At 54.2% G+C, this 21,458-nt stretch overlaps 6 protein-coding genes across 6 annotated transcripts; 4 read left to right on the forward strand and 2 right to left on the reverse strand.

Moving 5' to 3' along the window:
• Nucleotides 1–1,626: 1,626 nt before the first annotated feature.
• On the forward strand, nt 1,627–2,250 carry PHATR_33402 (predicted protein; the record flags this gene model as incomplete). Its single annotated transcript, XM_002186097.1, has 1 exon — nt 1,627–2,250. One exon carries the CDS (start codon nt 1,627–1,629, stop codon nt 2,248–2,250), a length of 624 nt encoding a protein of 207 aa, XP_002186133.1.
• A 959-nt stretch (nt 2,251–3,209) lies between these two features.
• Nucleotides 3,210–6,428, forward strand: PHATR_44049 (predicted protein; the record flags this gene model as incomplete). Its single annotated transcript, XM_002186098.1, has 2 exons — nt 3,210–4,696; nt 5,165–6,428. 2 exons carry the CDS (start codon nt 3,210–3,212, stop codon nt 6,426–6,428), a joined length of 2,751 nt encoding a protein of 916 aa, XP_002186134.1.
• An 809-nt stretch (nt 6,429–7,237) lies between these two features.
• Nucleotides 7,238–7,648, forward strand: PHATR_7646 (predicted protein; the record flags this gene model as incomplete). Its single annotated transcript, XM_002186099.1, has 1 exon — nt 7,238–7,648. A coding segment is annotated over one exon (411 nt), but the record flags the coding sequence as incomplete, so codon positions are not given.
• A 333-nt stretch (nt 7,649–7,981) lies between these two features.
• On the reverse strand, nt 7,982–8,704 carry PHATR_44050 (predicted protein). The gene is made up of 2 exons (XM_002186382.1): nt 8,602–8,704; nt 7,982–8,438 (listed from the first exon to the last, which is right to left on the reverse strand). Exons 1-2 carry the CDS (start codon nt 8,681–8,683, stop codon nt 8,143–8,145), a joined length of 378 nt encoding a protein of 125 aa, XP_002186418.1. The 5' UTR covers nt 8,684–8,704; the 3' UTR covers nt 7,982–8,142.
• A 2,079-nt stretch (nt 8,705–10,783) lies between these two features.
• Nucleotides 10,784–12,689, reverse strand: PHATR_44051 (predicted protein; the record flags this gene model as incomplete). Its single annotated transcript, XM_002186383.1, has 2 exons — nt 10,784–12,447; nt 12,674–12,689. 2 exons carry the CDS (start codon nt 12,687–12,689, stop codon nt 10,784–10,786), a joined length of 1,680 nt encoding a protein of 559 aa, XP_002186419.1.
• Nucleotides 12,690–14,060: 1,371 nt separating this feature from the next.
• On the forward strand, nt 14,061–14,462 carry PHATR_10299 (predicted protein; the record flags this gene model as incomplete). The annotated part of the gene is made up of 1 exon (XM_002186100.1): nt 14,061–14,462. A coding segment is annotated over one exon (402 nt), but the record flags the coding sequence as incomplete, so codon positions are not given.
• Between the last annotated feature and the right edge of the window lie 6,996 nt (nt 14,463–21,458).

Consider the following 21,458-nt stretch of genomic DNA (forward strand, 5'->3'; position numbering starts at 1 on the left):
GAAGAGGAGCTCAGTACCGGAGGGCAAAAGACCTTGGCACAGTTGATCTATGAAGAAGGCGAGCACTCTCCAATCTTCGACAATCGCGGTATAAAAACTGGTCGGCGGTCCCTTGCGGCATTTTCGATCAATGCAGGAATCTTGATGACAACTAATCCTCTCTTTCAGACCGCAGTTTACGCCCTGACCGATGACAATGGTGTCTATTTGGGAAGCGATGCAACGATGTACGCAGACACGATTGTAAGGGAATCGTTTGCTAAAGGTGGAACTTCAACTCTTGCGGTTGAATCAGCAGTCGTATTAAATTTATGGATGGAGCTCGCAAACGAACTGTTTCAGACTGTGAAGGGCTGCAAAAATGGTTTTGTGGCCGACACCGACAGAGTCCACTCAATCGATGAAGCAGTTGCTTACTGGATTGGAGATGGTCAAATCGCTGGGGACCCCGAAAGGGGGCATTTGCTTTATCGTTTGGCGGAACAAATGGGCGAAAAGTTCCATGGCGTCGATTCCTCGGGCCAGTCCCGTGCGAACACTAACATCCTTCGTCTATTTCACGAAGCCAAACTGGAGTTGTCCTACCCTGGAGCTTGTTCTTTGGATGGCAAGACTGTCAAGAGACTGAGACACATTGTGACAAAAATTACGTCCCAGATGATTGTTGTGAACGTTCAAGCCTTAATCAATTTCTTGAGAGAAGGTGATCGCGACCGTGTTCGGGTCTATGCCCATGGCTACGTACCTTTTGTGGCGGCTTGCAGTCCTGTCATATTTTCGTTTTTGAAAGAGAAGCTTCTGGACTCGTCATACCAGGACACAGAGGTCGAGGCTGTTGTTCGAGCTATTGAAAGGACCTTTCCTTGTTTTGCCATTTCTTGTGATGACATTGGGGTACATAAATCAGAGTTGAGCTCGTCTTGTGAAGATCCACAAGATCTCCTTCCATTGGCAGGATACCGTCCTTCTATCGACGTTCGTGAAGTGGCGCAGATCGACTACGACATTCAGGAGCTCGATATCCTACTCAAAATGGGGGCGTTGGAAGCTGCGGATGATTTGTATAGCTACGGGAAACATGCTGCTACAGGTCTTGATGCTGGCCGTACTGCCTTGAGTCTTAGCTATTTAGCTACCAGCATGTCCAGGACAAGCGTTCCCGAGCATGATTCTTTTAAACGTTATTTTGGCAATGACAATTACGCTGATACCATGATTCGAACGGCTTTGGATAAGAATAATGGAATGAGTCCAATCCAAAGGAGATGGACAGTTGTCGGAACCGCACGGTTCATGATTACTTATATGGCAGCTCTCGAAGCGATGCATCTGACTATTGATAGTTGCCAAGCAGGCGACTTGGGCCGAGACAGTACCGCTCTTTTGCATTGGGACTCGGCTGCCGCCTACATAATTGGTGAGATGGAGGGCTCTGCCGATGGTGGGTCTAAAGAAGGAAAACTGCTGTGGGGATTGGCGAAGCAGGAATGTGCAGAATTTAACACTTGCTCAGACTTGATTCCTGGGTCAGCCCAAGTCAACGATATCATCACATCTCTCTTGTATACGGGGCGAGGCGCGATCCTCAGTGGAAGTTGCGACGTCTTGCGAAATAGCGTTCGAGAGATGTCTCGCGTTTTGCCTGTCGGGTTGGTCCAGGCCTCTCTCAGCTCTTTGGTCGATTTGTCCACCAGCAAGGGCGCTAACAAAGAATTGGCTCACGTGAAGGCGTATATCTACGCCCAAGCGATTCTACCACTCATTGCGGACAGCAATCGTGATGCGGCACGGACGATCAGTGACAACGTGGATTTTGCGGGCGAGCCTTTCAAAATTGGTCTCAGGGATGTTGCCGTGGCCTATTCCATTGGGCTGTCCGGAACTGGTCTAGACTGCTCCCAAATCGGCTCGTCGGACGCCATTGACGGATGCACCGGTTCGGTTTCGTCGGAATCGAAGCTGGGAATCATTTTGGGTGTTTTGCTCGGCTCCATTGCAGCGATTGGTGTTGCGATATTGGTCAGAGTAAGAAGGCGAAGGGGTGTTCAAGACAAGCCCTCCTTTGTAGCCCCCAAGGGAATCTTGAACCACTCGTCTGAACAACTGGTAGGACGTTGTCGAGAGTCCGCTCCGGAACGAGTCGGCTCGGAGACTCAAGAACTCTCGGAGGACTATAACGACGCGGATTCCATTGACAGGGAAGAATACCTTGATCAAGCCCCCGAAAATTGCAACCATGATGTTGTTTAGATTACATTCTTTATTAAATATGCATAGTTTCCCATGATCATTGTTTCGTTAGGGAGGAGGCGTCCCGGTGCACTTCCAAGAGATCACAATTTTCTACCGTTGGGAGGCCAGTACTTTTGACATGTGCGACAGACACTTGATATATAAAGTGTCATAGTCGCGTCTATTTACAGAATACAATGTCAAAGAACAATTGCGACTTCTCAACGTGGCCGAAACGTCGCCTCCAGTCCGGTTGCAAAATGGCGACATCTAAAGTTTGTCTAGGGTCGTGCACATCAACCAACTTACCGGCACTTCTTCTTCGCCGTTCCAATAAGAAGATGCCGGAGCTGCCGAGCTGGGAGGAAATGCGTTCCTCACTCTCGCTTGTAGAGAATACACATTCTACGCAACAGCCGAACGCTCCCGCGAAGATAGGGTCGTCAACTTCACGATCGGAAAACCAACCATCTGCCGATGCCACTGCGGCAGCTTCGTCGGTAGACTTTATCGGAAGTAGCCATGCCGTTAAGGACCTCTTTTCTTTGCCTTATTCAGCTGACCGAGCCATCAGCGTTGCTGTTCATAATTTAGACGGAACTCTTCTGCTTGATGCCGATCACCAAGAGGAGGAACGCACTTTTGCGATGCCTCGAAGGACTCGTGTGAACGACCGAGACGAACTGGAGCCAAAGGAACCTGAGTCTTTGGGACAGGGCGAGGTATCTCGTAAGTTGGTGGCTTTAAGTAGCCTAGAGCCAATCAGTGAGGCCTTAACGATCGTACATTCGATGATCGAATCAACCAGGATCAGTACCGACGAGGAGTATCTACAAGATAATGATACCGTCAGGTATGGGGCACAACCTAGAGACGGAGATAACGTCTTGGACCTGCCGCATCCAGATGAATACGTACAGCCCTATTTGCCGCCATTACCAGAGCCCAGAGAATATCTTTCTTGGAGATTCCACGACATGAATTTGCTAGTAGGCTCCGACGCGTTGATATACCGGTCATCGGACCAGTCGACGGCTTTGACGGTCCGCGTTGAGGACGCCAAAGACATGCAGTCTCTTTTGGAAAGGCACCAGGATGCTGTGCAGTCGGGTCGTTACGTCGCTGATCATCAACTCGCCCAACTTCAACAAATCAGGAAACCTACTTATGCGGAAGCCGCCGCAAAGCAACGACACGCTTTGGAGGAGGCAAAGGACGGTGGTGAATCGATGGCCGCCGTACGAGACGAATCCCATCATCGGCACTTCGCTGCTCCAGATTTAGATCAGGTTCAGCTACAGACCTGCATCGTACCGTCTCCACAAATGCCAATCGGTGGTCTTTTATCGAATTCCAGCCCCGGGGGTTCCAACCTACAGAAAGCAATTGATCCGTCACCAAATCCTCCGAGGAGTTCGTCACCGGTATCGACCGTTTTGGACGTCTACCTTGATAATATAATGGCAAATGTACCGCAATTGGCATTATGTCTACGAGACAAAGGATTCATTCAGAGCGTAAAACTTTTGCGCACGGAAGATATTCCAGCAGGTTTTTTGCAGCAATCTACGATGGATACAAGTGTTCCCTTTTCGGTCGAATCAGCAGACAGTCTCTCCACCGATGAACAGATATTTTCACCCGAAATTATGGAGATGAACGCGTCTACTTTGCTCCGATTTCTCAAGGCGAACTGCTCGAAAGACAACGCGACTTATTTGCTGCGTCGGGAAGCTGGCCAAACAAATATTCAACTTTATGACGTCTCTTCAATTTCCGCTCAACGTCAACGTAAATGGATTTGGTGGTTGGCTATGATGTCGTATCGATTTGCGAATCGATTACGCCACATTTCAATGAGTACTGCTGACAGCAGTCTACGTCGAAAGTTCCGTACACGTCAACGCGGACTGCTGCAAAATACTCTCGATTTGCTAGAGAATCTCGCCGACATGGACGGAAGCGCTCACGAGAGCTTATCAGCGGCTATTCGGGAAAGTATGGCTGACACGTTTTTGGATGCGGAAGAAGAGCATTGCCACGATGCCGAAGGGACCGACAGTACTTGCACTCCAGCTACGACACCGTCGATATCCTCTCAGCAGCCGTATGGTTCTCTGAAGGCCGATGCTCTCGGTAAAGCCCAAGACCACTTGGCGAGTGCTATCAAGACTTTATTGCCCTTGCTGGGGCGTAACGTTAACAAAAAGCACAAATCAATGGATACCTGTAATTCGCATGTGAAGGATATGTCCATCGGCGCTGATGAAGCCGAAGATTCCTGTGATGAAGACGACGGCATCGAAGGCCATGAATCTCATAGTATCCAAATTGATGCGTTGGCGACGCAATTGTTTGGTATACATCATAAAATGGTGAACGTGTCTTTACGTCTGGTAGAAGTCTACCTTCGCAACTACCATTCGTCCAGCGCAATGCAGGCACTTCGCTTAGCAGCAAGGAAGTTAGCCAGTTCCATCTACCTTACAGAGCTAGTCGAACGACAAAACAAAGCAGACCAGAGGCTTGGCCTTTGGAGGAAGAGGATACTACTCCAATACACATGGCTCTGGGAACATTGTGGACATTTCGCTCGATCGTTCGCTGCCGACGGCCTTTGGCGCGATCGAGGACATTCGTCAGGAGATGATGTTATTGGCGTGTTACAAGATGTCGAGGAAGCATTTCGCGATCCAAAGATACGTAAAAGCGACCCGCTCGGTTTGGACAAGGATCCAATAGGCGTTAAAAGTGATGGAATGGTCAATTTGCAAGCTTTGACTGGGGTTGTTAACTTTCAATCGATGAGTGCGAAATGTCTTTCAGCCGACGCCCTTCAAGCTACGAATGCTCTTTTGGAAAGACAAAAAGTGTTACAACGCGATCAACGCAGGGTGCTTGTTGCTGCTTGCATTGCCTACCACCGCGCCAGTCAAGCATTCGAGATCTTGATCGCAAGGCCTGATGAGAATGGCAACAAGCCAAGTTTTTTCCACCACGGTCTTTTGAAGTTGTTGCATCAACGGTTGGGTGATGCCTGTAACGAGACGGGCAAGGTTCTATTGGACGAGCTCCGCACACTTTTGAGCTCGTTCCCCAACGGGCAAGCACCGGACGATGAGGCCGCAACCCCGGCGGAGCCCCTGTTATTTTCGGCCGAATTTTGGTTTTTGGAAAGCTTAGAGGCCTTCGAGAAGTGCAGAGACTTGCGAAATTTGGCCTTGCTACGATGCAACCTCTGCCAGTGTTATAAGCTGCGGGCCAACTCTATTTTTGCGACTCGCGGCGGGTCCACCAAAGACGGTCCCACGCATCCCGAACTTTGTCTCCAGGAAGCGGCGGATCATTTGCAAGCTGCGCACGAATCGCTTGGTGAACGTGACGTGGACCCCATTTGTTGGGACATGGTAAGCAACGAGCTGGCCGCCACCTTTCTGGTGTTGGGAGTCCGTCGCCGGCAGTCCCTGATTGGATCGGGGAACGTGCCGTTGATTTTACAGGCGTTACGCCTCTCCCCAGGTAAAGAGCGATCCATAGTGGATCCCATGGAGCGTGCCTTGTCCATTTACGAAACGTCTGGAAACCGTCACCAGGCTGCGGCGGCCCATTACCAGCTGGCGTTGTTCTACGCCAAAATCTGGACGTGCCAACGCGACGAAACGAAAACGCGCGCCAAACTGTCGTCGGCGTTTGGGCACTACAACGCCGCGCACGCCTTTTTTGCGCAAGCGGTACGCGGCAACGAGGCGACTTTTGGCCTGCTGTGTATGGATTTGTCGAATTTGTACGCGGCCGTGGCGGGAGAAGAATGTTTGGTGCACGCGTTGTCGCGGTGTCTGGACACGGCGGTGGCGTTTGCACCGGAAACCATAGAAAGCGCGTTGCTTGTTGACGGCACGAACAGCACAACGCGAGCGGGGTGGTTGGAGCAAATGGAGACATTGGCGTCGTCGGTGGAGGAACGGGTGTTTAAGCTTTTACGGAATCTGATCAAACTCCCGGACCTAGCAAAGAGTATGCGCTACAAGGACTGGTACCGGATTGGATTGACGGCGAAAATGACCAAGGCGACGGACACGAAGGCCCCGAGTCTGACGGGAGACGAATTACTGGATCGCTCCGTAAATCACTTACTCGACGTGCACCGGATACTTCAGGCGGTTCGGAAGGCGACCGAGCCCCCCAGTGTAGAATAGCTTGCACAGTGTTCTTTGTGCAGTAGACGATTAGGAATTTGGAAACGTTTGGCAGCTTCGTTGGACACTTGCTGACGCAGCTTTGTGGCGATCTACTCACATGATATTTCTCATGTATCGGTAATTTCCTTTCAATATGCATTATCCGTGGTTGTGGATCAGTGTTAGAGGTCGAGGAGCGTATGGGAATGGAGCATTGATCCGAGAGGTAGTGTAACGCCGGATTTAACAGTAAGGGAGTAGACCAATGATGGACTAGGTCGTACAAGTTACGATCTCTACTAGTTTTTGTGGCTTTTTCTCTCCAAGGCGTGTGTCGCTAGAGAGACAATAGATAGTTCATACTAGTCAGTTGCTTTCGCTAGTGGATAGCTAGAGCTAATCTAGAGCAGGAGCATGAGTAGTGGAAGGGTAGAGGTTGACAGTGAGCGAGAAACCAATCCCAGGCAAGTTCCCGCCACGGATCAGTTCAAAATAGGGCGGGCTGCACGCCGTCACGGCACGACAGAGCAATGCTCGATCTGAATCTTGGCCATGGCATCCCACGGTCGGCACTGTACCTGTTCTGTCTCTGTGCCTCCACAAACAGACCGCATCCGTTTGACCCACCCGCCTGTCACCTCGAGCGATTGCATTCGAGTCACACGCAGTCGCACAGTTCCAAAATTCGTTGTTTCCGTCACATTCTAGCGTGGCTGACGTATCCGTGTTTCGTCTCCGTCGCTTCGTTTCCTCGCACACTCGGCATGACGGCAAGCGGTGCAGTCCCGACCGCGGCGTCGTCGTTCTACCGCCGCGCACCGTTACGTATCCAGCGTTTATCTCCACACGCGACGTTGCCGCGTCGGGGTTCGGACTTATCCGCCGGTTTGGACTTGTCGTCGGCCGCCAATCTGACGATTGCCGCCGGGGACCGCGCTCTGGTACCGACCGACTTGGCCGTGGCGTGTCCGCCCGGAACCTACGGACGCGTGGCTCCGCGATCCGGGCTTGCGCTCAAGAAAGGCATCGATGTTGGTGCCGGGGTCATTGATGCGGACTACCGGGGCCCGCTCGGGGTGATTCTCTTCAACTGGGGTCGGGAGGATTTTGAAATTCGACAGGGAGATCGCGTGGCGCAGCTGATTCTCGAATCCATCGTGTTGCCGGATGTTGTGGAAGTCCAAGGTGAACTGGATGCCACGGAACGGGGTGTGGGTGGGTTCGGGTCCACGGGAGTGGCGCGGGCACCACCGGAAGAACCCCCCCGAGCGCCGTTGGTGGATGCGGAAGCCGACGCCAGTAAAAAGCCGCGTACCATTTCGCCCAAGAATACCGACGAGTCGGGTGCTAGCAGTAATCCAACGGAATCTTAGTTCAAACACGGGAGGTAGGTAGCTGGTAGTTTTGGTAACAGCAGCCTTGTGCGACGTGTTCACACTTCGACAAACGTAGCGTGTGGGATCGTGCGTGTGTTGGGAATGACCAAAAAGAGGTCACAACGCGTAGCCCCTATACCAAAAGAAACCATACATTCGAAACGCACGTCTAGTAAGGCATACCGGTATACAACGTGTTGTTGTTGTTATGCTTTTACGTCCTCCACGTCCAGTACAATGTAACCTGTAGAGTATCGTACACGGTCAATCTACCCGCACTCGAAATACCCAAAGGGCACACCAGGGACTCTTCGGCTCACGAAAACAAAGGACATTTTACTAATAACCCTTACTGTTTAGACCGTCCCGGCCATCTTTTGCGTGGCACGGACTCGAGCGGTCGGTACTTCCAACGACACTTCGCAGCACTTGCTGAGCAGCACGTCGACGGCTCCCTGGACATTCTTTTGGAAGAGACCTTCCATGGCCTGGACTTCCTTGTTGGTTTCGGCCTGGAGGGCTGCCGCGGCGTTGCCTTCCGAACCGCCCTGACTCAAGGCCATGTTGTTGAACTCTTCCTGCTTCTCCGCTCGGTACGAATCGATCAATTGTTGGGCTTCGACTTTGGCCTGTTTCATGCGGTCCCCACGGCCTGTTGACGAACGAGACAACCAGCGTACAACGAGCGTAGTGAGAGGCATAGTCCATCGCACGGAGTACATGTATCTACATCTTGTCTACACATCCATCACGCGTACCGTGTCGCACGTTCCTCCTCGTTCGGTGCTGATTTCCCAACAACCGTGCTCACTTACCGATACGAGCTTCCGCAACAATCTGCGAGGCACGCGTTTCCGCAGCCATGAGTTCTTGAATGCCGGTACCTGATTCCGCCATGGTGTATGTACTAATATTATAGTATCGTTGTTTGGAGCGCTACAACAACTACTACCAGTATGGACTGCGCGTATTACGAGCCGCAACCAAGGGAACACGAAAGATCTCTCTCCCGGTGCGGCACCGGCGGCGTCCCACGGAACTTGCGCCGACACAGGCTGTAGTGCGGGAGGAGCGAACATTGGCTGTTAGCGACGCCTCTATATAGGATAGTTAACGTCGGTTCAACGTCTTTTGAGTGGGTTGGTACGATGGACTGGAAAGTCACAGTCACTCGACACGAACGGTACGGTACCACGCCAAAAGTTCCGAAGATTGGCAGGGTATTTGCGTGCGTGCGTGCGTCGATCCGCAAGGCAGTCCCTGTTTGAGTCTGTCTGTCAGTCAGTCTGTCTGTCGAGTTCAAATCCCGAGTCGAATCTCAGAGGCACGTCAATTCACTGTCAGTCACCAAACCGTAGTGTGGCACGGAAATTCTCTCCCCCGTCCCACTTTTTCGGTCGGGAAAAACCATGGATCGTTTGGTATCTCGTGTCCCTGGGACCATGGCGTCTACGCCAGCGGACGACAGCGTATCCCCGGACCATTCTTGTTTTCCGTCATGTCCACAACACATTGTTGCTTACATCGAGGAGCATTTCGGTCCAATAACCGGTATAACCGAGGCGCAATCAGCCCAGCAGCGGGTCCTCCTTCTGTCGGTAACGGCCCGGGATGGACCCTACTCCGACGAATCCGAGGACGCGCAGCTTTCTCATTCGCCACACACCCCACGGACGACATTGGTCGACATTAAACTGGTGGTACGCATTTGGAAGGGTGGGAGTCGTTGGTGGAATCTGCATCAACCCACCGCGGCTGCCGTACAGGCGTTGGCGCGATCCGAAATCGCCGGCTACCGGGTCGCGCGGCACTGCCTACGACGCTCCGTGCCGGACACGATCACTACTACCACTACCACCCATCACCAACGCAATTGCCACGAATTGAATACTCCGACGACGACAGTCGATTGCCATGGTAGGGATCCATCCCCCACACACCGCCCCGCGTTACGCATACCCCGGGTACGGTATGAGTGCCTCCCCGAACCGCAGCGCGATGCGGCCGGGAATGCGGCGCCCTGGGCCGTCCTGGAGTATATCGGTGCGGACGGCGACTTGTCTACTGACGACTCCTGGATTACCGGAATGATCCGGACGCGGACGGAATTTGGATTGGACGAACCTCATCCCCGCTGGGGAAGGGTCCCCACGGAACGAGCGTTGGAGTACACGCTCCTGGTCCTGCGAAGTGTCATTCTACCGCTCCACCGGAGTATGAACGCCACGCCGAACCACGACGATATCCCCGGAATCGACGGCTTGCATGGATACCGGAATTGTTGTAGTGGCGATCGCACTGAAGCGAACAACCCGAGAGGAATAGGATTTTCGGACATGCTCCAGCTCTACGAACGGACGGTCCACAAGCTCAACGCCTTGGTAACGACCCCGGCGACAAGAGACGACCGTAAACTTGCCAAAGGGGTGGAATTATTGGCATTCGCTGTCACGAAACTACAAAAAGATGCGTCGTTTCTGGCCGAGTCTTCTATTTTATCATTGCTTCCGCCGGTTCTTTGCCATATGGACTGCCAACCACAGAATCTATTGTTCGTCAAGTGCGCGACCACGTCATTGTCACCGACCGCGTCGCCGAAACCAGACGATCCCGTGTTGCGGGTAGAGGTGTCGTCCGTATTGGATTGGGAAGAAGCGGCGTACGCCGATCCCCGCTTCGAACTCCTTTTGCTTTGCCGCAAAGTTTGTGCGAATCGATCACAGGCCGACCGCGTTTGGGAAACGTATCGCCGGGAGCTTCCACAACCACACCTCGGGCCGATCGATCCCTGGTTGCGATTGGAAACGGTCCATTCCCTGACAACACTGCTGCTGCAAGCAATGAAGGTCGGGGGTCGGTCTCCGTGGGAATCGCAACCAGACTTGTGGGGAAAGATCCAACGTGAATTTCAACGATTGCCCGATTCGTGGGACATTCATCTCGACTCTTCCCTATAATAACAGTCTCCTCTTTGTTTTGTATTTGAATACCATCACGTCAGCCCTTGGGTTCAATCACGTCTTCAGACTCGTCGTCGGATTCGTCGTCCGGCTCTTCGTTCTCGACAACCGGGTCCGGTTCCTGTTCTTCTTCCTCCGGTTGTTCGTGCGGCAATCGATGCTTGGTTTTGGTATTCTTCAAGGCGTCCAAAAGCACAATAGCTACTTCGTAAGCCGTCCCGCGGTCCTCGGATCGTTTAGCGAAACACAGATCCATGGCTTTGCGGAACGCCCGGACGACGGGATCTTTGGAAGTCGCAAAGTGTCCCATCAGCACCGGCGGGTCCCCCCGCGCCACTACCTCGCGAACCTCGTCCATCCGGTAGGCTTTCATTTTCCCGCGCGGCGCGTGGGTCGTCAGTACGTGAAAGAGCAAATTCCCGAGGGCGTACACGTCCACCATTTCGTCGAGAAGCGGAGCGGTACCACTGGCGTTCCCGAACCCGACTTCTTCGGGCGCCCGCCACCACGGTTGGTGCATGCGGCCGGGAAATCCACAAGTACGGTTGGTCGCGGGATTGTAGGTGAGAAATTCAGCGATATTGAAATCGTTAATTTTGGGAATACCGCCGGCAAAGAGCGCCACGTTGCGGGGATTGAGGTCGTAGTGGACCATTCCGGCCGGGGCGTAGGGATCGTGCGTACCGGCTTGGTGAATATGGGCAACGCCCAAGGCGACACTGGCGCCCAGGCGGAGTTTGATCGCCATGGCGCGGGCGTCGTGTTTGCCCCGGACGCGCCGGTCAAAGTCTTCGAGATTGGCCACGCCGCCGAAGGGGAAATTGGCGTATTCGTTGACGGCCGATTGTCCGCAGTAGCCGTATACGTTGACGACGTAATCGGAATGGGTAAGTCGTTCCATAGCGACGGCGTCGCGGCGGTGGAGTTCGTAGTACTCGGGTTCGAATTCCCGAACGATGCGGAGGGTTTTCAGTACGACGGTTTCGGGTTGGAAGGGTGTTTTGTGATGGTGTCGGTTGTGTTTGTCGGTGGCGGGGACAGCGGTGGTGTCGTGATGGCCCGTGTGTTCGTACTTCCAGGTGGTCCGGAACCAACCTTCGCCGAGCTTGGACAAACGGCCCTCATCCGTGCGGAGTGAAGCACCTTCTCGTGTCTGCAAGAGGGATATTTCGTGTACAAGGTTACAGTTGGGGAATGACTGGGTCTGCCACTCGGCGAGGGGGAGGCAGGTAGTGTTGCCGTCTTCGGAGAGCGGAACTTTGTCGGTTTCGCGGATGAAGTCGTCGCGGGGTAGGAGAACTCTATTTTCGTACGCAATACTGGGGTACCGAATGGGAGTGGTGAATAGTAGTGACGGCGGTGATTGGGGAGAACGTATCCGCACGTGATGGTGGCCTTTGGTATTGTCGTCGTCCCAGTAGACGACCCGGGGTGGTGCATCGGTCCGACGTGGTGACGGTCGTGCTGGCGGTCCACGCGGCAACGACGGGGGCAAGGAGGGAGTAGGGGATTGGGGAGTTCGGACGGACCAGACTGTCCACGCGCAGATTCCGACGGTCTCGTCCGCACAGTACAAAACGTTGCCCCACCAAAGGGCCACAACGATCCAGATGACGACAACGACGAGACCGCCGACGCCGAGGGCGGTTCGGGACCCGAACGGACGATGAGTGAACCGCCATCGTCGTGTGCGGGTCTTGGCTGACAAAGTGGATGTTGTCGTGGATGCATCGGTCGACACGATCGTTCGCGAAGCATCTGGGGAAAGCGAGGGTCGGGTGGATCGGTGGCGAATGTTGGGACCCGTCAGTTGATTCGTTGTTGTCGACGACGTGTGAGAGGACGAAACATTAGTGGCGGTCGTTGTTGTTCGTCATCGCAATGGAAGATGAAACCTTTGGATATTGTACCCGCGGGGAACGACAACTCTTTGGTGGAGCCATGGCTTGGGACCACTGGTTAGAATTTGTACTGTTACGGAGGTATTGGAAGGGTGTCGCGGCAAGAGGAAACGACGAAAACCCACTCGGGTGTGCCCGGACGGAGCCGTAGGTAAGTCCTTCGTGGGTTGGTGCCTCGGGCTGTGTCCTCCTCGTACTCTACTTGCGCGTAGAACGACGGTAGGTACCAAAACTGTTGACGGTGACGACGATTGACTCTTGGTTGTCGTCCCGGGTACTTTTTTGGTTGTTTGGTTGTTTGACAACGTCTCCGTCACCGCTGGCTCGGCGGAGTGTCGGACCTATCCGTATTCCGGTAGTCCGTTGAATTGTCTCTGGGTAGGTGCGTGTCCCGTTCGTCGAAGGATTTCCTAGCTAGGCACCTCTTTTGTTCCCATGGCCAATCGAACTCACGCCGTCGGGCGAACTCGGATAATACCAGAGTACAATTGACTGTTACAATTAGTTGCCGTATTTCAGTTACCGACACGGGTCCCGCTTGGCAGAATCCCGATACCCCACGAACCGGCGTCCGGGATTGTCTGTCCCGTGTTGGACGTCAAGAGAGAGACGAACGATCCGATGGGTCGCGAGTACCGGACCGGACCCAACGCTCATCTCGTACCGGGTTCCCTTACTGGATTTCGTCCGACCTTGCGGACAAAACCCGCAACGGGGGGACACGGATTGTGGTGTGTTCGGCTGACAGTGAATAATTGATTGATCGCACAGGATACCTCTCCCCATCCCCCCCAATCTGGTTCGATTGTGTCAACACCGACAATCCCTTTTTGGGTAATGGTGGGAATGTGGTGGTATCGTGTGGGTCACAGTCGTCGACTCGGATCCGTATCGACACGGACACGAGACTGTACCGTCCTACGCACACCGCTGTTGGTTGCATCATCGTCGTCATCGTCCTTTACACACCGTATCCTACCGTGTGCGTCGTGGCACACGGCAACCATTCGTACTTTATGGCGTCATTCGAATCATTGTCGTCGTAGTCGGCACGTCCACGGATCGTTCGGTGGCAACGGCGGCGGTGTCCTTCGCACCTTTTCCCACCACTCTCGGCATTCACATCCGCGTGTGCGTTCCTCGATTACCACCACCAGCACCACAACAATTACCCGTCGCACCACCACCACCACTACTACGGCATCTTCTGCCACGCCCACAACGTCCACCACAAAGTCGCTGACGGACACGTTGGAGCAGTTGGGGGAACAACAAGTCTGGCACGGATGGGTCACCGAGCTGTCTCCCACACAACAGACGCAACTCGCCAATCTACTCTCACGGGTGCACTCGGCCCACGCCACCACCACAACAACAACAACAACCAGTGATACCTCCGCAACAATAACCAATGTCGAGGAACCCACCCGGGAACAATTGCGACGCGTGGCCTTGGTCACCGCCGTGCCCTTTGTCGGCTTTGGCATTATGGACAACGCCGTCATGATTCTCGCCGGAGACGCGATTGATACCAGTCTAGGTGTACTCCTGGGGATATCGACCATGTGTGCCGCCGCGATTGGCAACATTGTCAGTGACGTGGCTGGCATTATGCTCGGGACCGTCATTGAAGATTTTTGTACCAATCAATTGGGTTTGCACGCACCACCACTCTCCACGGCCCAACGGCAATTGCGTTCGGTGCGCTTCGCCAATCAGTTTGGCTGTGCCGTCGGTATTGTCATTGGTTGCATTATCGGGATGCTCCCTTTGCTCTTTATTGACTCGCAGAAAGTACAAGTCCGCAAACGACAAGCCGTCATGGACGGCATTTTTCAGGACGTTGTTACGGAGGCGGGAAGTCTGGTCGGAGCCCAAACCACCGTCCTCTTTCTCCTCGTGGATCCACCACCCACGGTCGACCATTCCTCCAACAACTGGAGACACTCCTCGCACGTCCTCACCTCCTCCACCATCCCCACACCGACTCCAGACGGCACCTTTCTCTACGCCAAGTACGCTCGTCGGGGCGAGGACCACGCCTCGCTGGCCGGCGCCGCTACCACTACCCACAAGTCCGTCTCGGCCCTTCCACCGGAACGGGTCCTCATTCCCCTCGGCCGTGGTATCGTTTCCCGTGCCGCCCTCACGGCCGAAGCGTGGAACATTGCCGATGTACACGCGGAACCAGATTTCGGTACCGAAGTAGCCGCCGTCGTGACCGATCAACCCGAGACTATCCGCAACATGGTGGTGGTTCCCGTACTGGACGGTGCCGGTCGCGCCATTGCCGTACTGCAGGCCGTCAACAAGATACACAAGGGCCGCGCCGCTGCCGTTTCCAACGACATCACGCCGCTCGCCTCCGGTCACCGACGAGACGATGCCCCGGCACCGCCCGTCATTGCGCAAGAAGCCGCCGCCTCGGCGGTGCCGAAATCCTTCACGGCCTCCGACGTGCAAATACTCAAAGCCTTGGCGTCGCATATTTCCGTCGCCCTCCAACGGAACTCGGCCGACGACGTCGAATTGCGTCTCAAAGATACCATCCGGATGCTCAAGGACTACGGCTTGGCCGGCTTGGACAAGACCCCATCCACGGGGACGGGAACGCGATCACGATTCTTGTTTCCCGAAACGTAACCGTTTTTGAAAGGGCCTGTACGGGTAGTAGGGTAAGGAATGGCTTTAAAATTAGTGTGGGGTTGCTTATGCTTCCAGGCGGTTCCCATACGTATTCTCTCTAGTCCTCGGACACGACGTCGTTTGGCGATGCATTGTCCCAGAATCCAGCACGAATCGTGGTTGCCGTCGGGATCATTCCACCCTGACTGACTGGTAATCGACGACGTTCCTGCAATTCCTCCTCCTCTTCCGTCTCCCGTCGTTCGGCAGTCGCTCGCTCAATCGCCTCTCTCGCCAATCGTTTCCGCTCAACTTCTTCGTCGTAGGCTTTACGGACCAAAGCTCGCTTGGTGGACTCGAGGTTGGGCGGGGATACGGACGATGTCGGTGACGCGCTCGGTGCACGCGGTGACCTTTGCGGCGGCGTGTAGGTCGAGGCTGGCACGCGCTTAGCTTTAAAGGTGGAAAGACGACGCTGTTCCTCTTCCGCAGCCTGCAAGCTTTTGCTCCTTTCGTCGGTAAACGTTTGATGACGCGACAAGCTCTCGAGCTGAAAAGGCTGCGGTGTCGTGTGCTTGTGTTGCCGCAGTGGCGTGGCATCGGGGGGTGGAAGACTTTTAAAGGCACGTGCCTTGAAGAGCCTTTCCTTGTGCCGCCGTTCTTCCTCTTGGCGGAGTTTCTCTTCCTGTTGGCGTTGGTGCGCCTCATGGCGCACTGAGCTTTCCAAGACAAACGGTTTGGATGGTGGGGATGGAATTTTGCGCAGTGCTTGGACTTGCTTCATGGCAAGATTGTGAATCCGAGCTTGACGCTCTTTTGCCTGAAGCTCTCGTTCCAGGGACAGCTTTTCCGATCGGGCACGCGACGCCTTGGCGGCGGCTTCTCGACGGGCGCTTTGCTGCGCCGTAGCAAACTGTGGTAACGTACCCGACGTTGGTGACGATGCGTTCGTGGAGGATTCGGTCGGTGACTTGAGTTTCGGTGCTGGTGCTTCCCATGTTGACTTTGGAGATGGGCGGGCACGGAATTGCTTGGCAAGCTCTTCCTCATCGACATTAACTACAAGATTTTTCTTTTCCTTGTGAATTCTTTTGTCAATGGAAAACTCGAACGGCTCGGGACTCGTGTAAACACGTGCAGGTTTCGACGCTTCAATCGGTTGCACGAATACTGGCATAGGGCGGGCTTTAAATTTCTTATTCAGTTCTTTCAGATCCTCTTCTCGGTTTGGTGATCCGGTGCTAGGCTTGGACGATACCGCTCGTTGTTCAGAGCGAAAAGAAAAGGGGATGGGCATTGTCGACTTGCGGTTGGCAAGTTTATGTGAAGTTTTTTTAGTGCCGGCATTCGCATGGGTCTGGATTGGCTTGGCTCTATACGGATGGGACTTGACGTAATCGATCATTGCCTGCTCCTTGTCCGCCGTACTCTGAGGCAATTCGCGAACGGTCGTTTTGTGAAACTTTGGCGCTCGTGGAATCGTCAGTTTAGGTTCGTGCTTTTCGTTAGAAAAGGGGGTAGACTCGCGCAGTCCTTTCGTAAAGAATTCTGTCGGGTGCGACGACCTATGTTCCTTCGATCCTCCGGGAGTGGAAATTCGCTCACCGTACCGATCATTGGTTGCAAAATGTGGTGCCTGTGGAATTGTCAATCCGTGTCGTTTGGTTGAGCTTGTGGAACCAATGGAAGTGTCATCACGCAAGCCTTTCATATGTGTCTCGCTGCTTTGGGCGAGTGTTGTGTCTTTTACACGAGTAATTTCCTTTTCCCCATGTCGAGCAGTAGTTGCAAATTTCGGTGCCTTTGGGACAGTCAAAGGAGGCCGCCCTGAACCCGTTGTCCTCGGTGGTAACGATTTTTCCTCTCTAAGTCCTTTCCCAAAAGAAGACAACTGTTGCGCAGATGTTGGCTCCTCAACGCTTCTGACCACAGAGCGTCGACCATATCTGGCATTTGTTGCAAAGTTTGGTGTCTTTGGGATTGTCGAAGGTTGCCTCGCGGACTTCTGAATATCAATGCTTAGCCGCGCTCGCGGAACTCCAGAGTTTCTTCTCGACCCGTTCTCCTTGTCAGCAGCTTGTTGCTGCTGCAACTGGCGCTGCCGCACGCGTTCTCGTGCTTTTGCAACTCCTTCTGCCGCTGAAACTCTAGGTGTTTTCTTTACGGGGGGAGCTTCCGGTTGTTGCATTCTTTGATGGGCCTGCATTCTTTGCCTAATCCGATCCCGTGCGGTGCCATTGGCTTCGTTAATGTGTCGCGCGTGACTAGCCGCCGTGCTCTTTAGCAGTCGAGTGCTCACCGCCGGCTTTTGCCGACCCAAAGGTTCAGACAATCGAGATGCCCTTGGCTGAACATAATTGCGCGATGAAGCCATAGCCGCGCCAGACACTAAGCGATCAGTGGACTCAGCACTCGGAATATTTCGTTTGCTGCTGACCTCCGTTGCCTGCATGAAGCGACTCGATGCTGCATCTCTTTGATGTTGCAAGCAAGCAGCCGCTTCCGCTGCCTGGCGTGCTGCCGAGCTCGGAACATGAATGTCAGTTGTAGGAGGTGAGTACACTGGGGCTGGTGGCGATAATACAACAGTACTAGGGGGCTGAAGATGCGGCGACGGTTGAACCGTGTTTGTTTTTGGTGATCCCCGGGTTTCCCTAAACACTAAATCAGCTGCGTTACCAGTGGGTGGAGATGGATTCGAGCGTCCGGATGGATCGACCTGCACACTCGCCACGTAGTCAGCGGCATCCGCGGAAGATTGCATGACTTCAGTCTCGGTTGCATTATGCATTGGACGCTTTGCCTTGGAACGACTCGATGCCGTACCTTGTAACAATCGATTCTGCGCATTGGGCGATACAGTCGATCGCTGAGCTCTACTCGCGTTTGCCCTTTGGGTCAATCGACTCGAAAAGGAAGGAGTGGAAGGAGTTTTGGATGCCGCTTCCTGTCGAGCTCTACTTGCCGTCGTACCCTGCAATAACCGACTGGAAACACCAGGGCTTCTTCGCGGCTGAGAATCTGAATTCTCTCCTGATTGCGGACTCTTTCTTGCTTTCGATACCAATTGAGATGTTGGGGAAGAAGCTGAAGTGGGGCTGGCCATACGGCAGTGCGAGGCCGGCGCCTCTTTCGGAGAAGTCTTCTGGCGGGACGACGGCGAAGTCTGGGTTGGGGACACGCTTCGAACTTGCGGCTGGGACTTCGTTGGAGGAGGAGTCGGAGCAGGCAGGTCCGCCTTTTGTGCCCGGGGGCGAACCTTTACAAAGGTTTGCAGCGGCTCGGCTTGACTTGACAATATTTGGAAGCGCAAGGGTAGAAAGTAATCCGACAAGCCCGCTGGCGTGACAATTTGTATCCCTCCTAGGATGGCCAGCTTTCCCTTATCTGCCAAATCTTGGGCGCCTTGCTGAATAACATGTCTCAACGCATTGTCGTCCGCGGCAAAGGCTGCGTACGGGAGTTCAATTGCAACACTCGTCGCTTCCGATTGTGAGGATGCCAACAAGTGTTGCCAGTATGGAAGGAGCATATGGCTATAAACGGTTTGTGCATCAGCAGGGATATCGACTGGCGTGGCGGAATGATGCTCGGGTGCGGCTAGACCGCTGACAACGTGGTGCGTGTACTCCCAAGCCTGCGTGCTCTTCCCACACGACATGACATCGCCCTGTTCATTGACGGTGACACTGGGACCGTACACAAGCAGGCAATTTTCCTCTGCTTTCGTGTGTTCCATGAGCGTTCCCCAGGCGGTCCGGTCTAGTGCTCCTGCCAAACGACCCCCGATCTGCAGGTGCGTATCGTATAGGCCCGCCAAAGTGGGTACCAGCGTACTGGCGTCCCCTTGCTCGTCGCAAAAGCACGTTGCCACCTTCGTAGTTGTCACCGGTGCCGACGACTTGGGCGACGATCGCTTGCCAAAGTATGGGTAGAGCGAGACGCGTACGGTCGAAGCGAGCTCGTCCACGGTTTGGGCACCGGCAAAGTCTTGTTGGATGCGGGACACGACCCGGGCTGCGTCGGCCGCGGATACGCGAGGCACTGGAGCTGGTGGTGAAGCTAGGCTAGACGAAACGGCCACTTTTTGTGGTGAGTGCGAAGACGCTTGCGGTTGTTGGCGTGCTCTAGGCGAAGAAGATACCGGTTGAAGGGGAGTTTCGTCCACTTCCCCCATATGACTCACAGTGGATAGTGCGGGGCTCGTCATGGCCACGTCCGGGGAAGTGTTTTTGGGCGAGGACCACAACTGGGGAGGATGAGGGGTTGGGTCCGTCGAAAGCGCCAACAGATTTACAGGATCTTCGGGTGTTCCCGAGTGGTTTTGGCCCCACGGGGCAGCCTCCGCCGCAGGGAAAGGATCATTCAGCAAGTCGAGAGCATCCTCTTCCATAACTTGTACGTTCTCGTCTTCTTTCATTTTTTCCGGGGACAGATGTGTGTGCACGGCAGTGGCGTGTTTATCACGCGGATGAAATCCTCGTGTTGAAGGCGTGGTGAGCCCCGGTGTGTACGGACCCCGACTCGAGCCTGTAATGGTGGTGTGCGGGGTGGCTCCACCCGGTCCGGGACTCGTTCCTGCCAACGCCATTTGTTTGGCTTGCGAATCCGTCAAATCCCGCGTCGGATTGGGAGGCGGCGAGCGCGTGAGCTCCGGACTCAGGAACGTCTCGGGCGATTGTCGTAAAGACGGTTGCCGGTATCGCGCCATGACTTGCTGTTGGAGGCGAATGTCGTGATCGTCTTCGCGCGGGGCTCCGTGTTCCAGCGGCGCGTCTTCCATTTCGTCGTCGAATCCGGTAGACACGGCTCCGTCTACTTGTAGAAAACTGCGTCGCGTCGAGTGGAGGGTATGTCGGGCCTGCTCCACGAACGAGGCTAGCTCCGGAGGTACGTAGTCCGCGTGAAGTTCGTCGTCGTCGTCTTCGTCGTCCTCGAGGGTGCCTTTAGCTGCCACCGGTACGAGATTGTTGTCGTTAACCTCACAGTCGGATTGTTGATGCTCCGCGTCTTCCGTCGGAAAGTCGTCCGGATGTGTACGCGTGGGTGACGGCGGAGCTACGTGCAACGACGGACTCCTCCACATGGGGGGTGACTTTGGGGAATGGGGTTCCTCGAAACGACTGTAGTCGTCCGTGAGCGACGAGACAGAGACGAGTGGCACAGACGCAATACGCACCACAGGTAGAGTCGCGTCTCCAAAGTGCGAAACGTTGCAATGCTTGAGGCTCGGGACTCGCTCTTTTGGCTGTGTTGCCGCTGCCCAAAATATCCACAGTCAGTGGTAGGTCACAAATCTGTAAGCTCGCACTACTACTGATGTCCAAAGCGAACAATACTGTCGGTAAAAGCACGACGGTGAATCTGTTGAGTCACTCACTGATGTAAGAACAAGTGGACGACAATTGGTAGTAGTTTCGGTAGCGAAAGCAACGGGACGCACTCGGGTTTTGGCAGCACTCTTTTCAGCTATCGAGCTACCTACCGGTATCTGTGGGCATCCGATCTCGGCGTCTTTGGGATCTTCTACGCGGCACTCGGTCTACGATACCGGATCCCTACCATGCATTCCCCCAAGACGCGGGCCTACTCGGTAGGAAGTGTCTGCGCGTTACTTTTGCAGGGTTGCGTCGCGCACGCGTGCGCAAGCAAGCCAAATTTGGGGACACACAATGTCCTATTCCTAGGTCCCTCTCCCGTGCGATGTCGTTGCGGTGCGCGCCAAGAATAACGGAGAGGAGGACGGTACCCAACGTCCGTCGGTCGCGCCTGGATGACGACCACGAAACAATCCGGACCCGGACCGTCAAACCGGGAACGACAAAGCTCCGGTGCCGGAACGTAGTCTCTACTCTAGAAAAAAAAAACCGTCTTGTTCGCCAAGGAATGACAACCATCCGGCGCGGCTACCGGGTACCGTGTGCCCTGCTGAAACTTCATCTCCCGACCCCGCCAATATATAAAGTCGAAACAGAGCTTTTCCAGCAGCAAAAAGGTCCACGAGAGTCCAACAGAGCTTCCCGGGTACTTTCACATACGTCTGCGGTTCAACTTTCGTTTCGAACTTCTACTTCCATATATATTAACTAAGGTCCATGTTGAAACATCGAACGTAAGCTACCAAATTATATTAATATAGACCACTGCGGGGCTTGCCCACTTGGACCTGTTATTGACAAAGAGGCG

Source organism: Phaeodactylum tricornutum, chromosome 3 (assembly GCF_000150955.2).
Source record: "Phaeodactylum tricornutum CCAP 1055/1 chromosome 3, complete sequence".
In the NCBI taxonomy this organism is placed as follows: Eukaryota; Bacillariophyta; class Bacillariophyceae; order Surirellales; family Neidiaceae; genus Phaeodactylum; species Phaeodactylum tricornutum.

Excerpts from the sequence above, each read along its gene's own strand:
- PHATR_44050 (XM_002186382.1), bottom strand. The coding sequence starts at position 8,683 with ATGGCGGAATCAGGTACCGGCATTCAAGAACTCATGGCTGCGGAAACG. Across the intron at positions 8,439-8,601 it reads TGTTGCGGAAGCTCGTATCG|GCCGTGGGGACCGCATGAAA; the intron begins GTAAGTGAGCAC and ends GTTCGTCAACAG.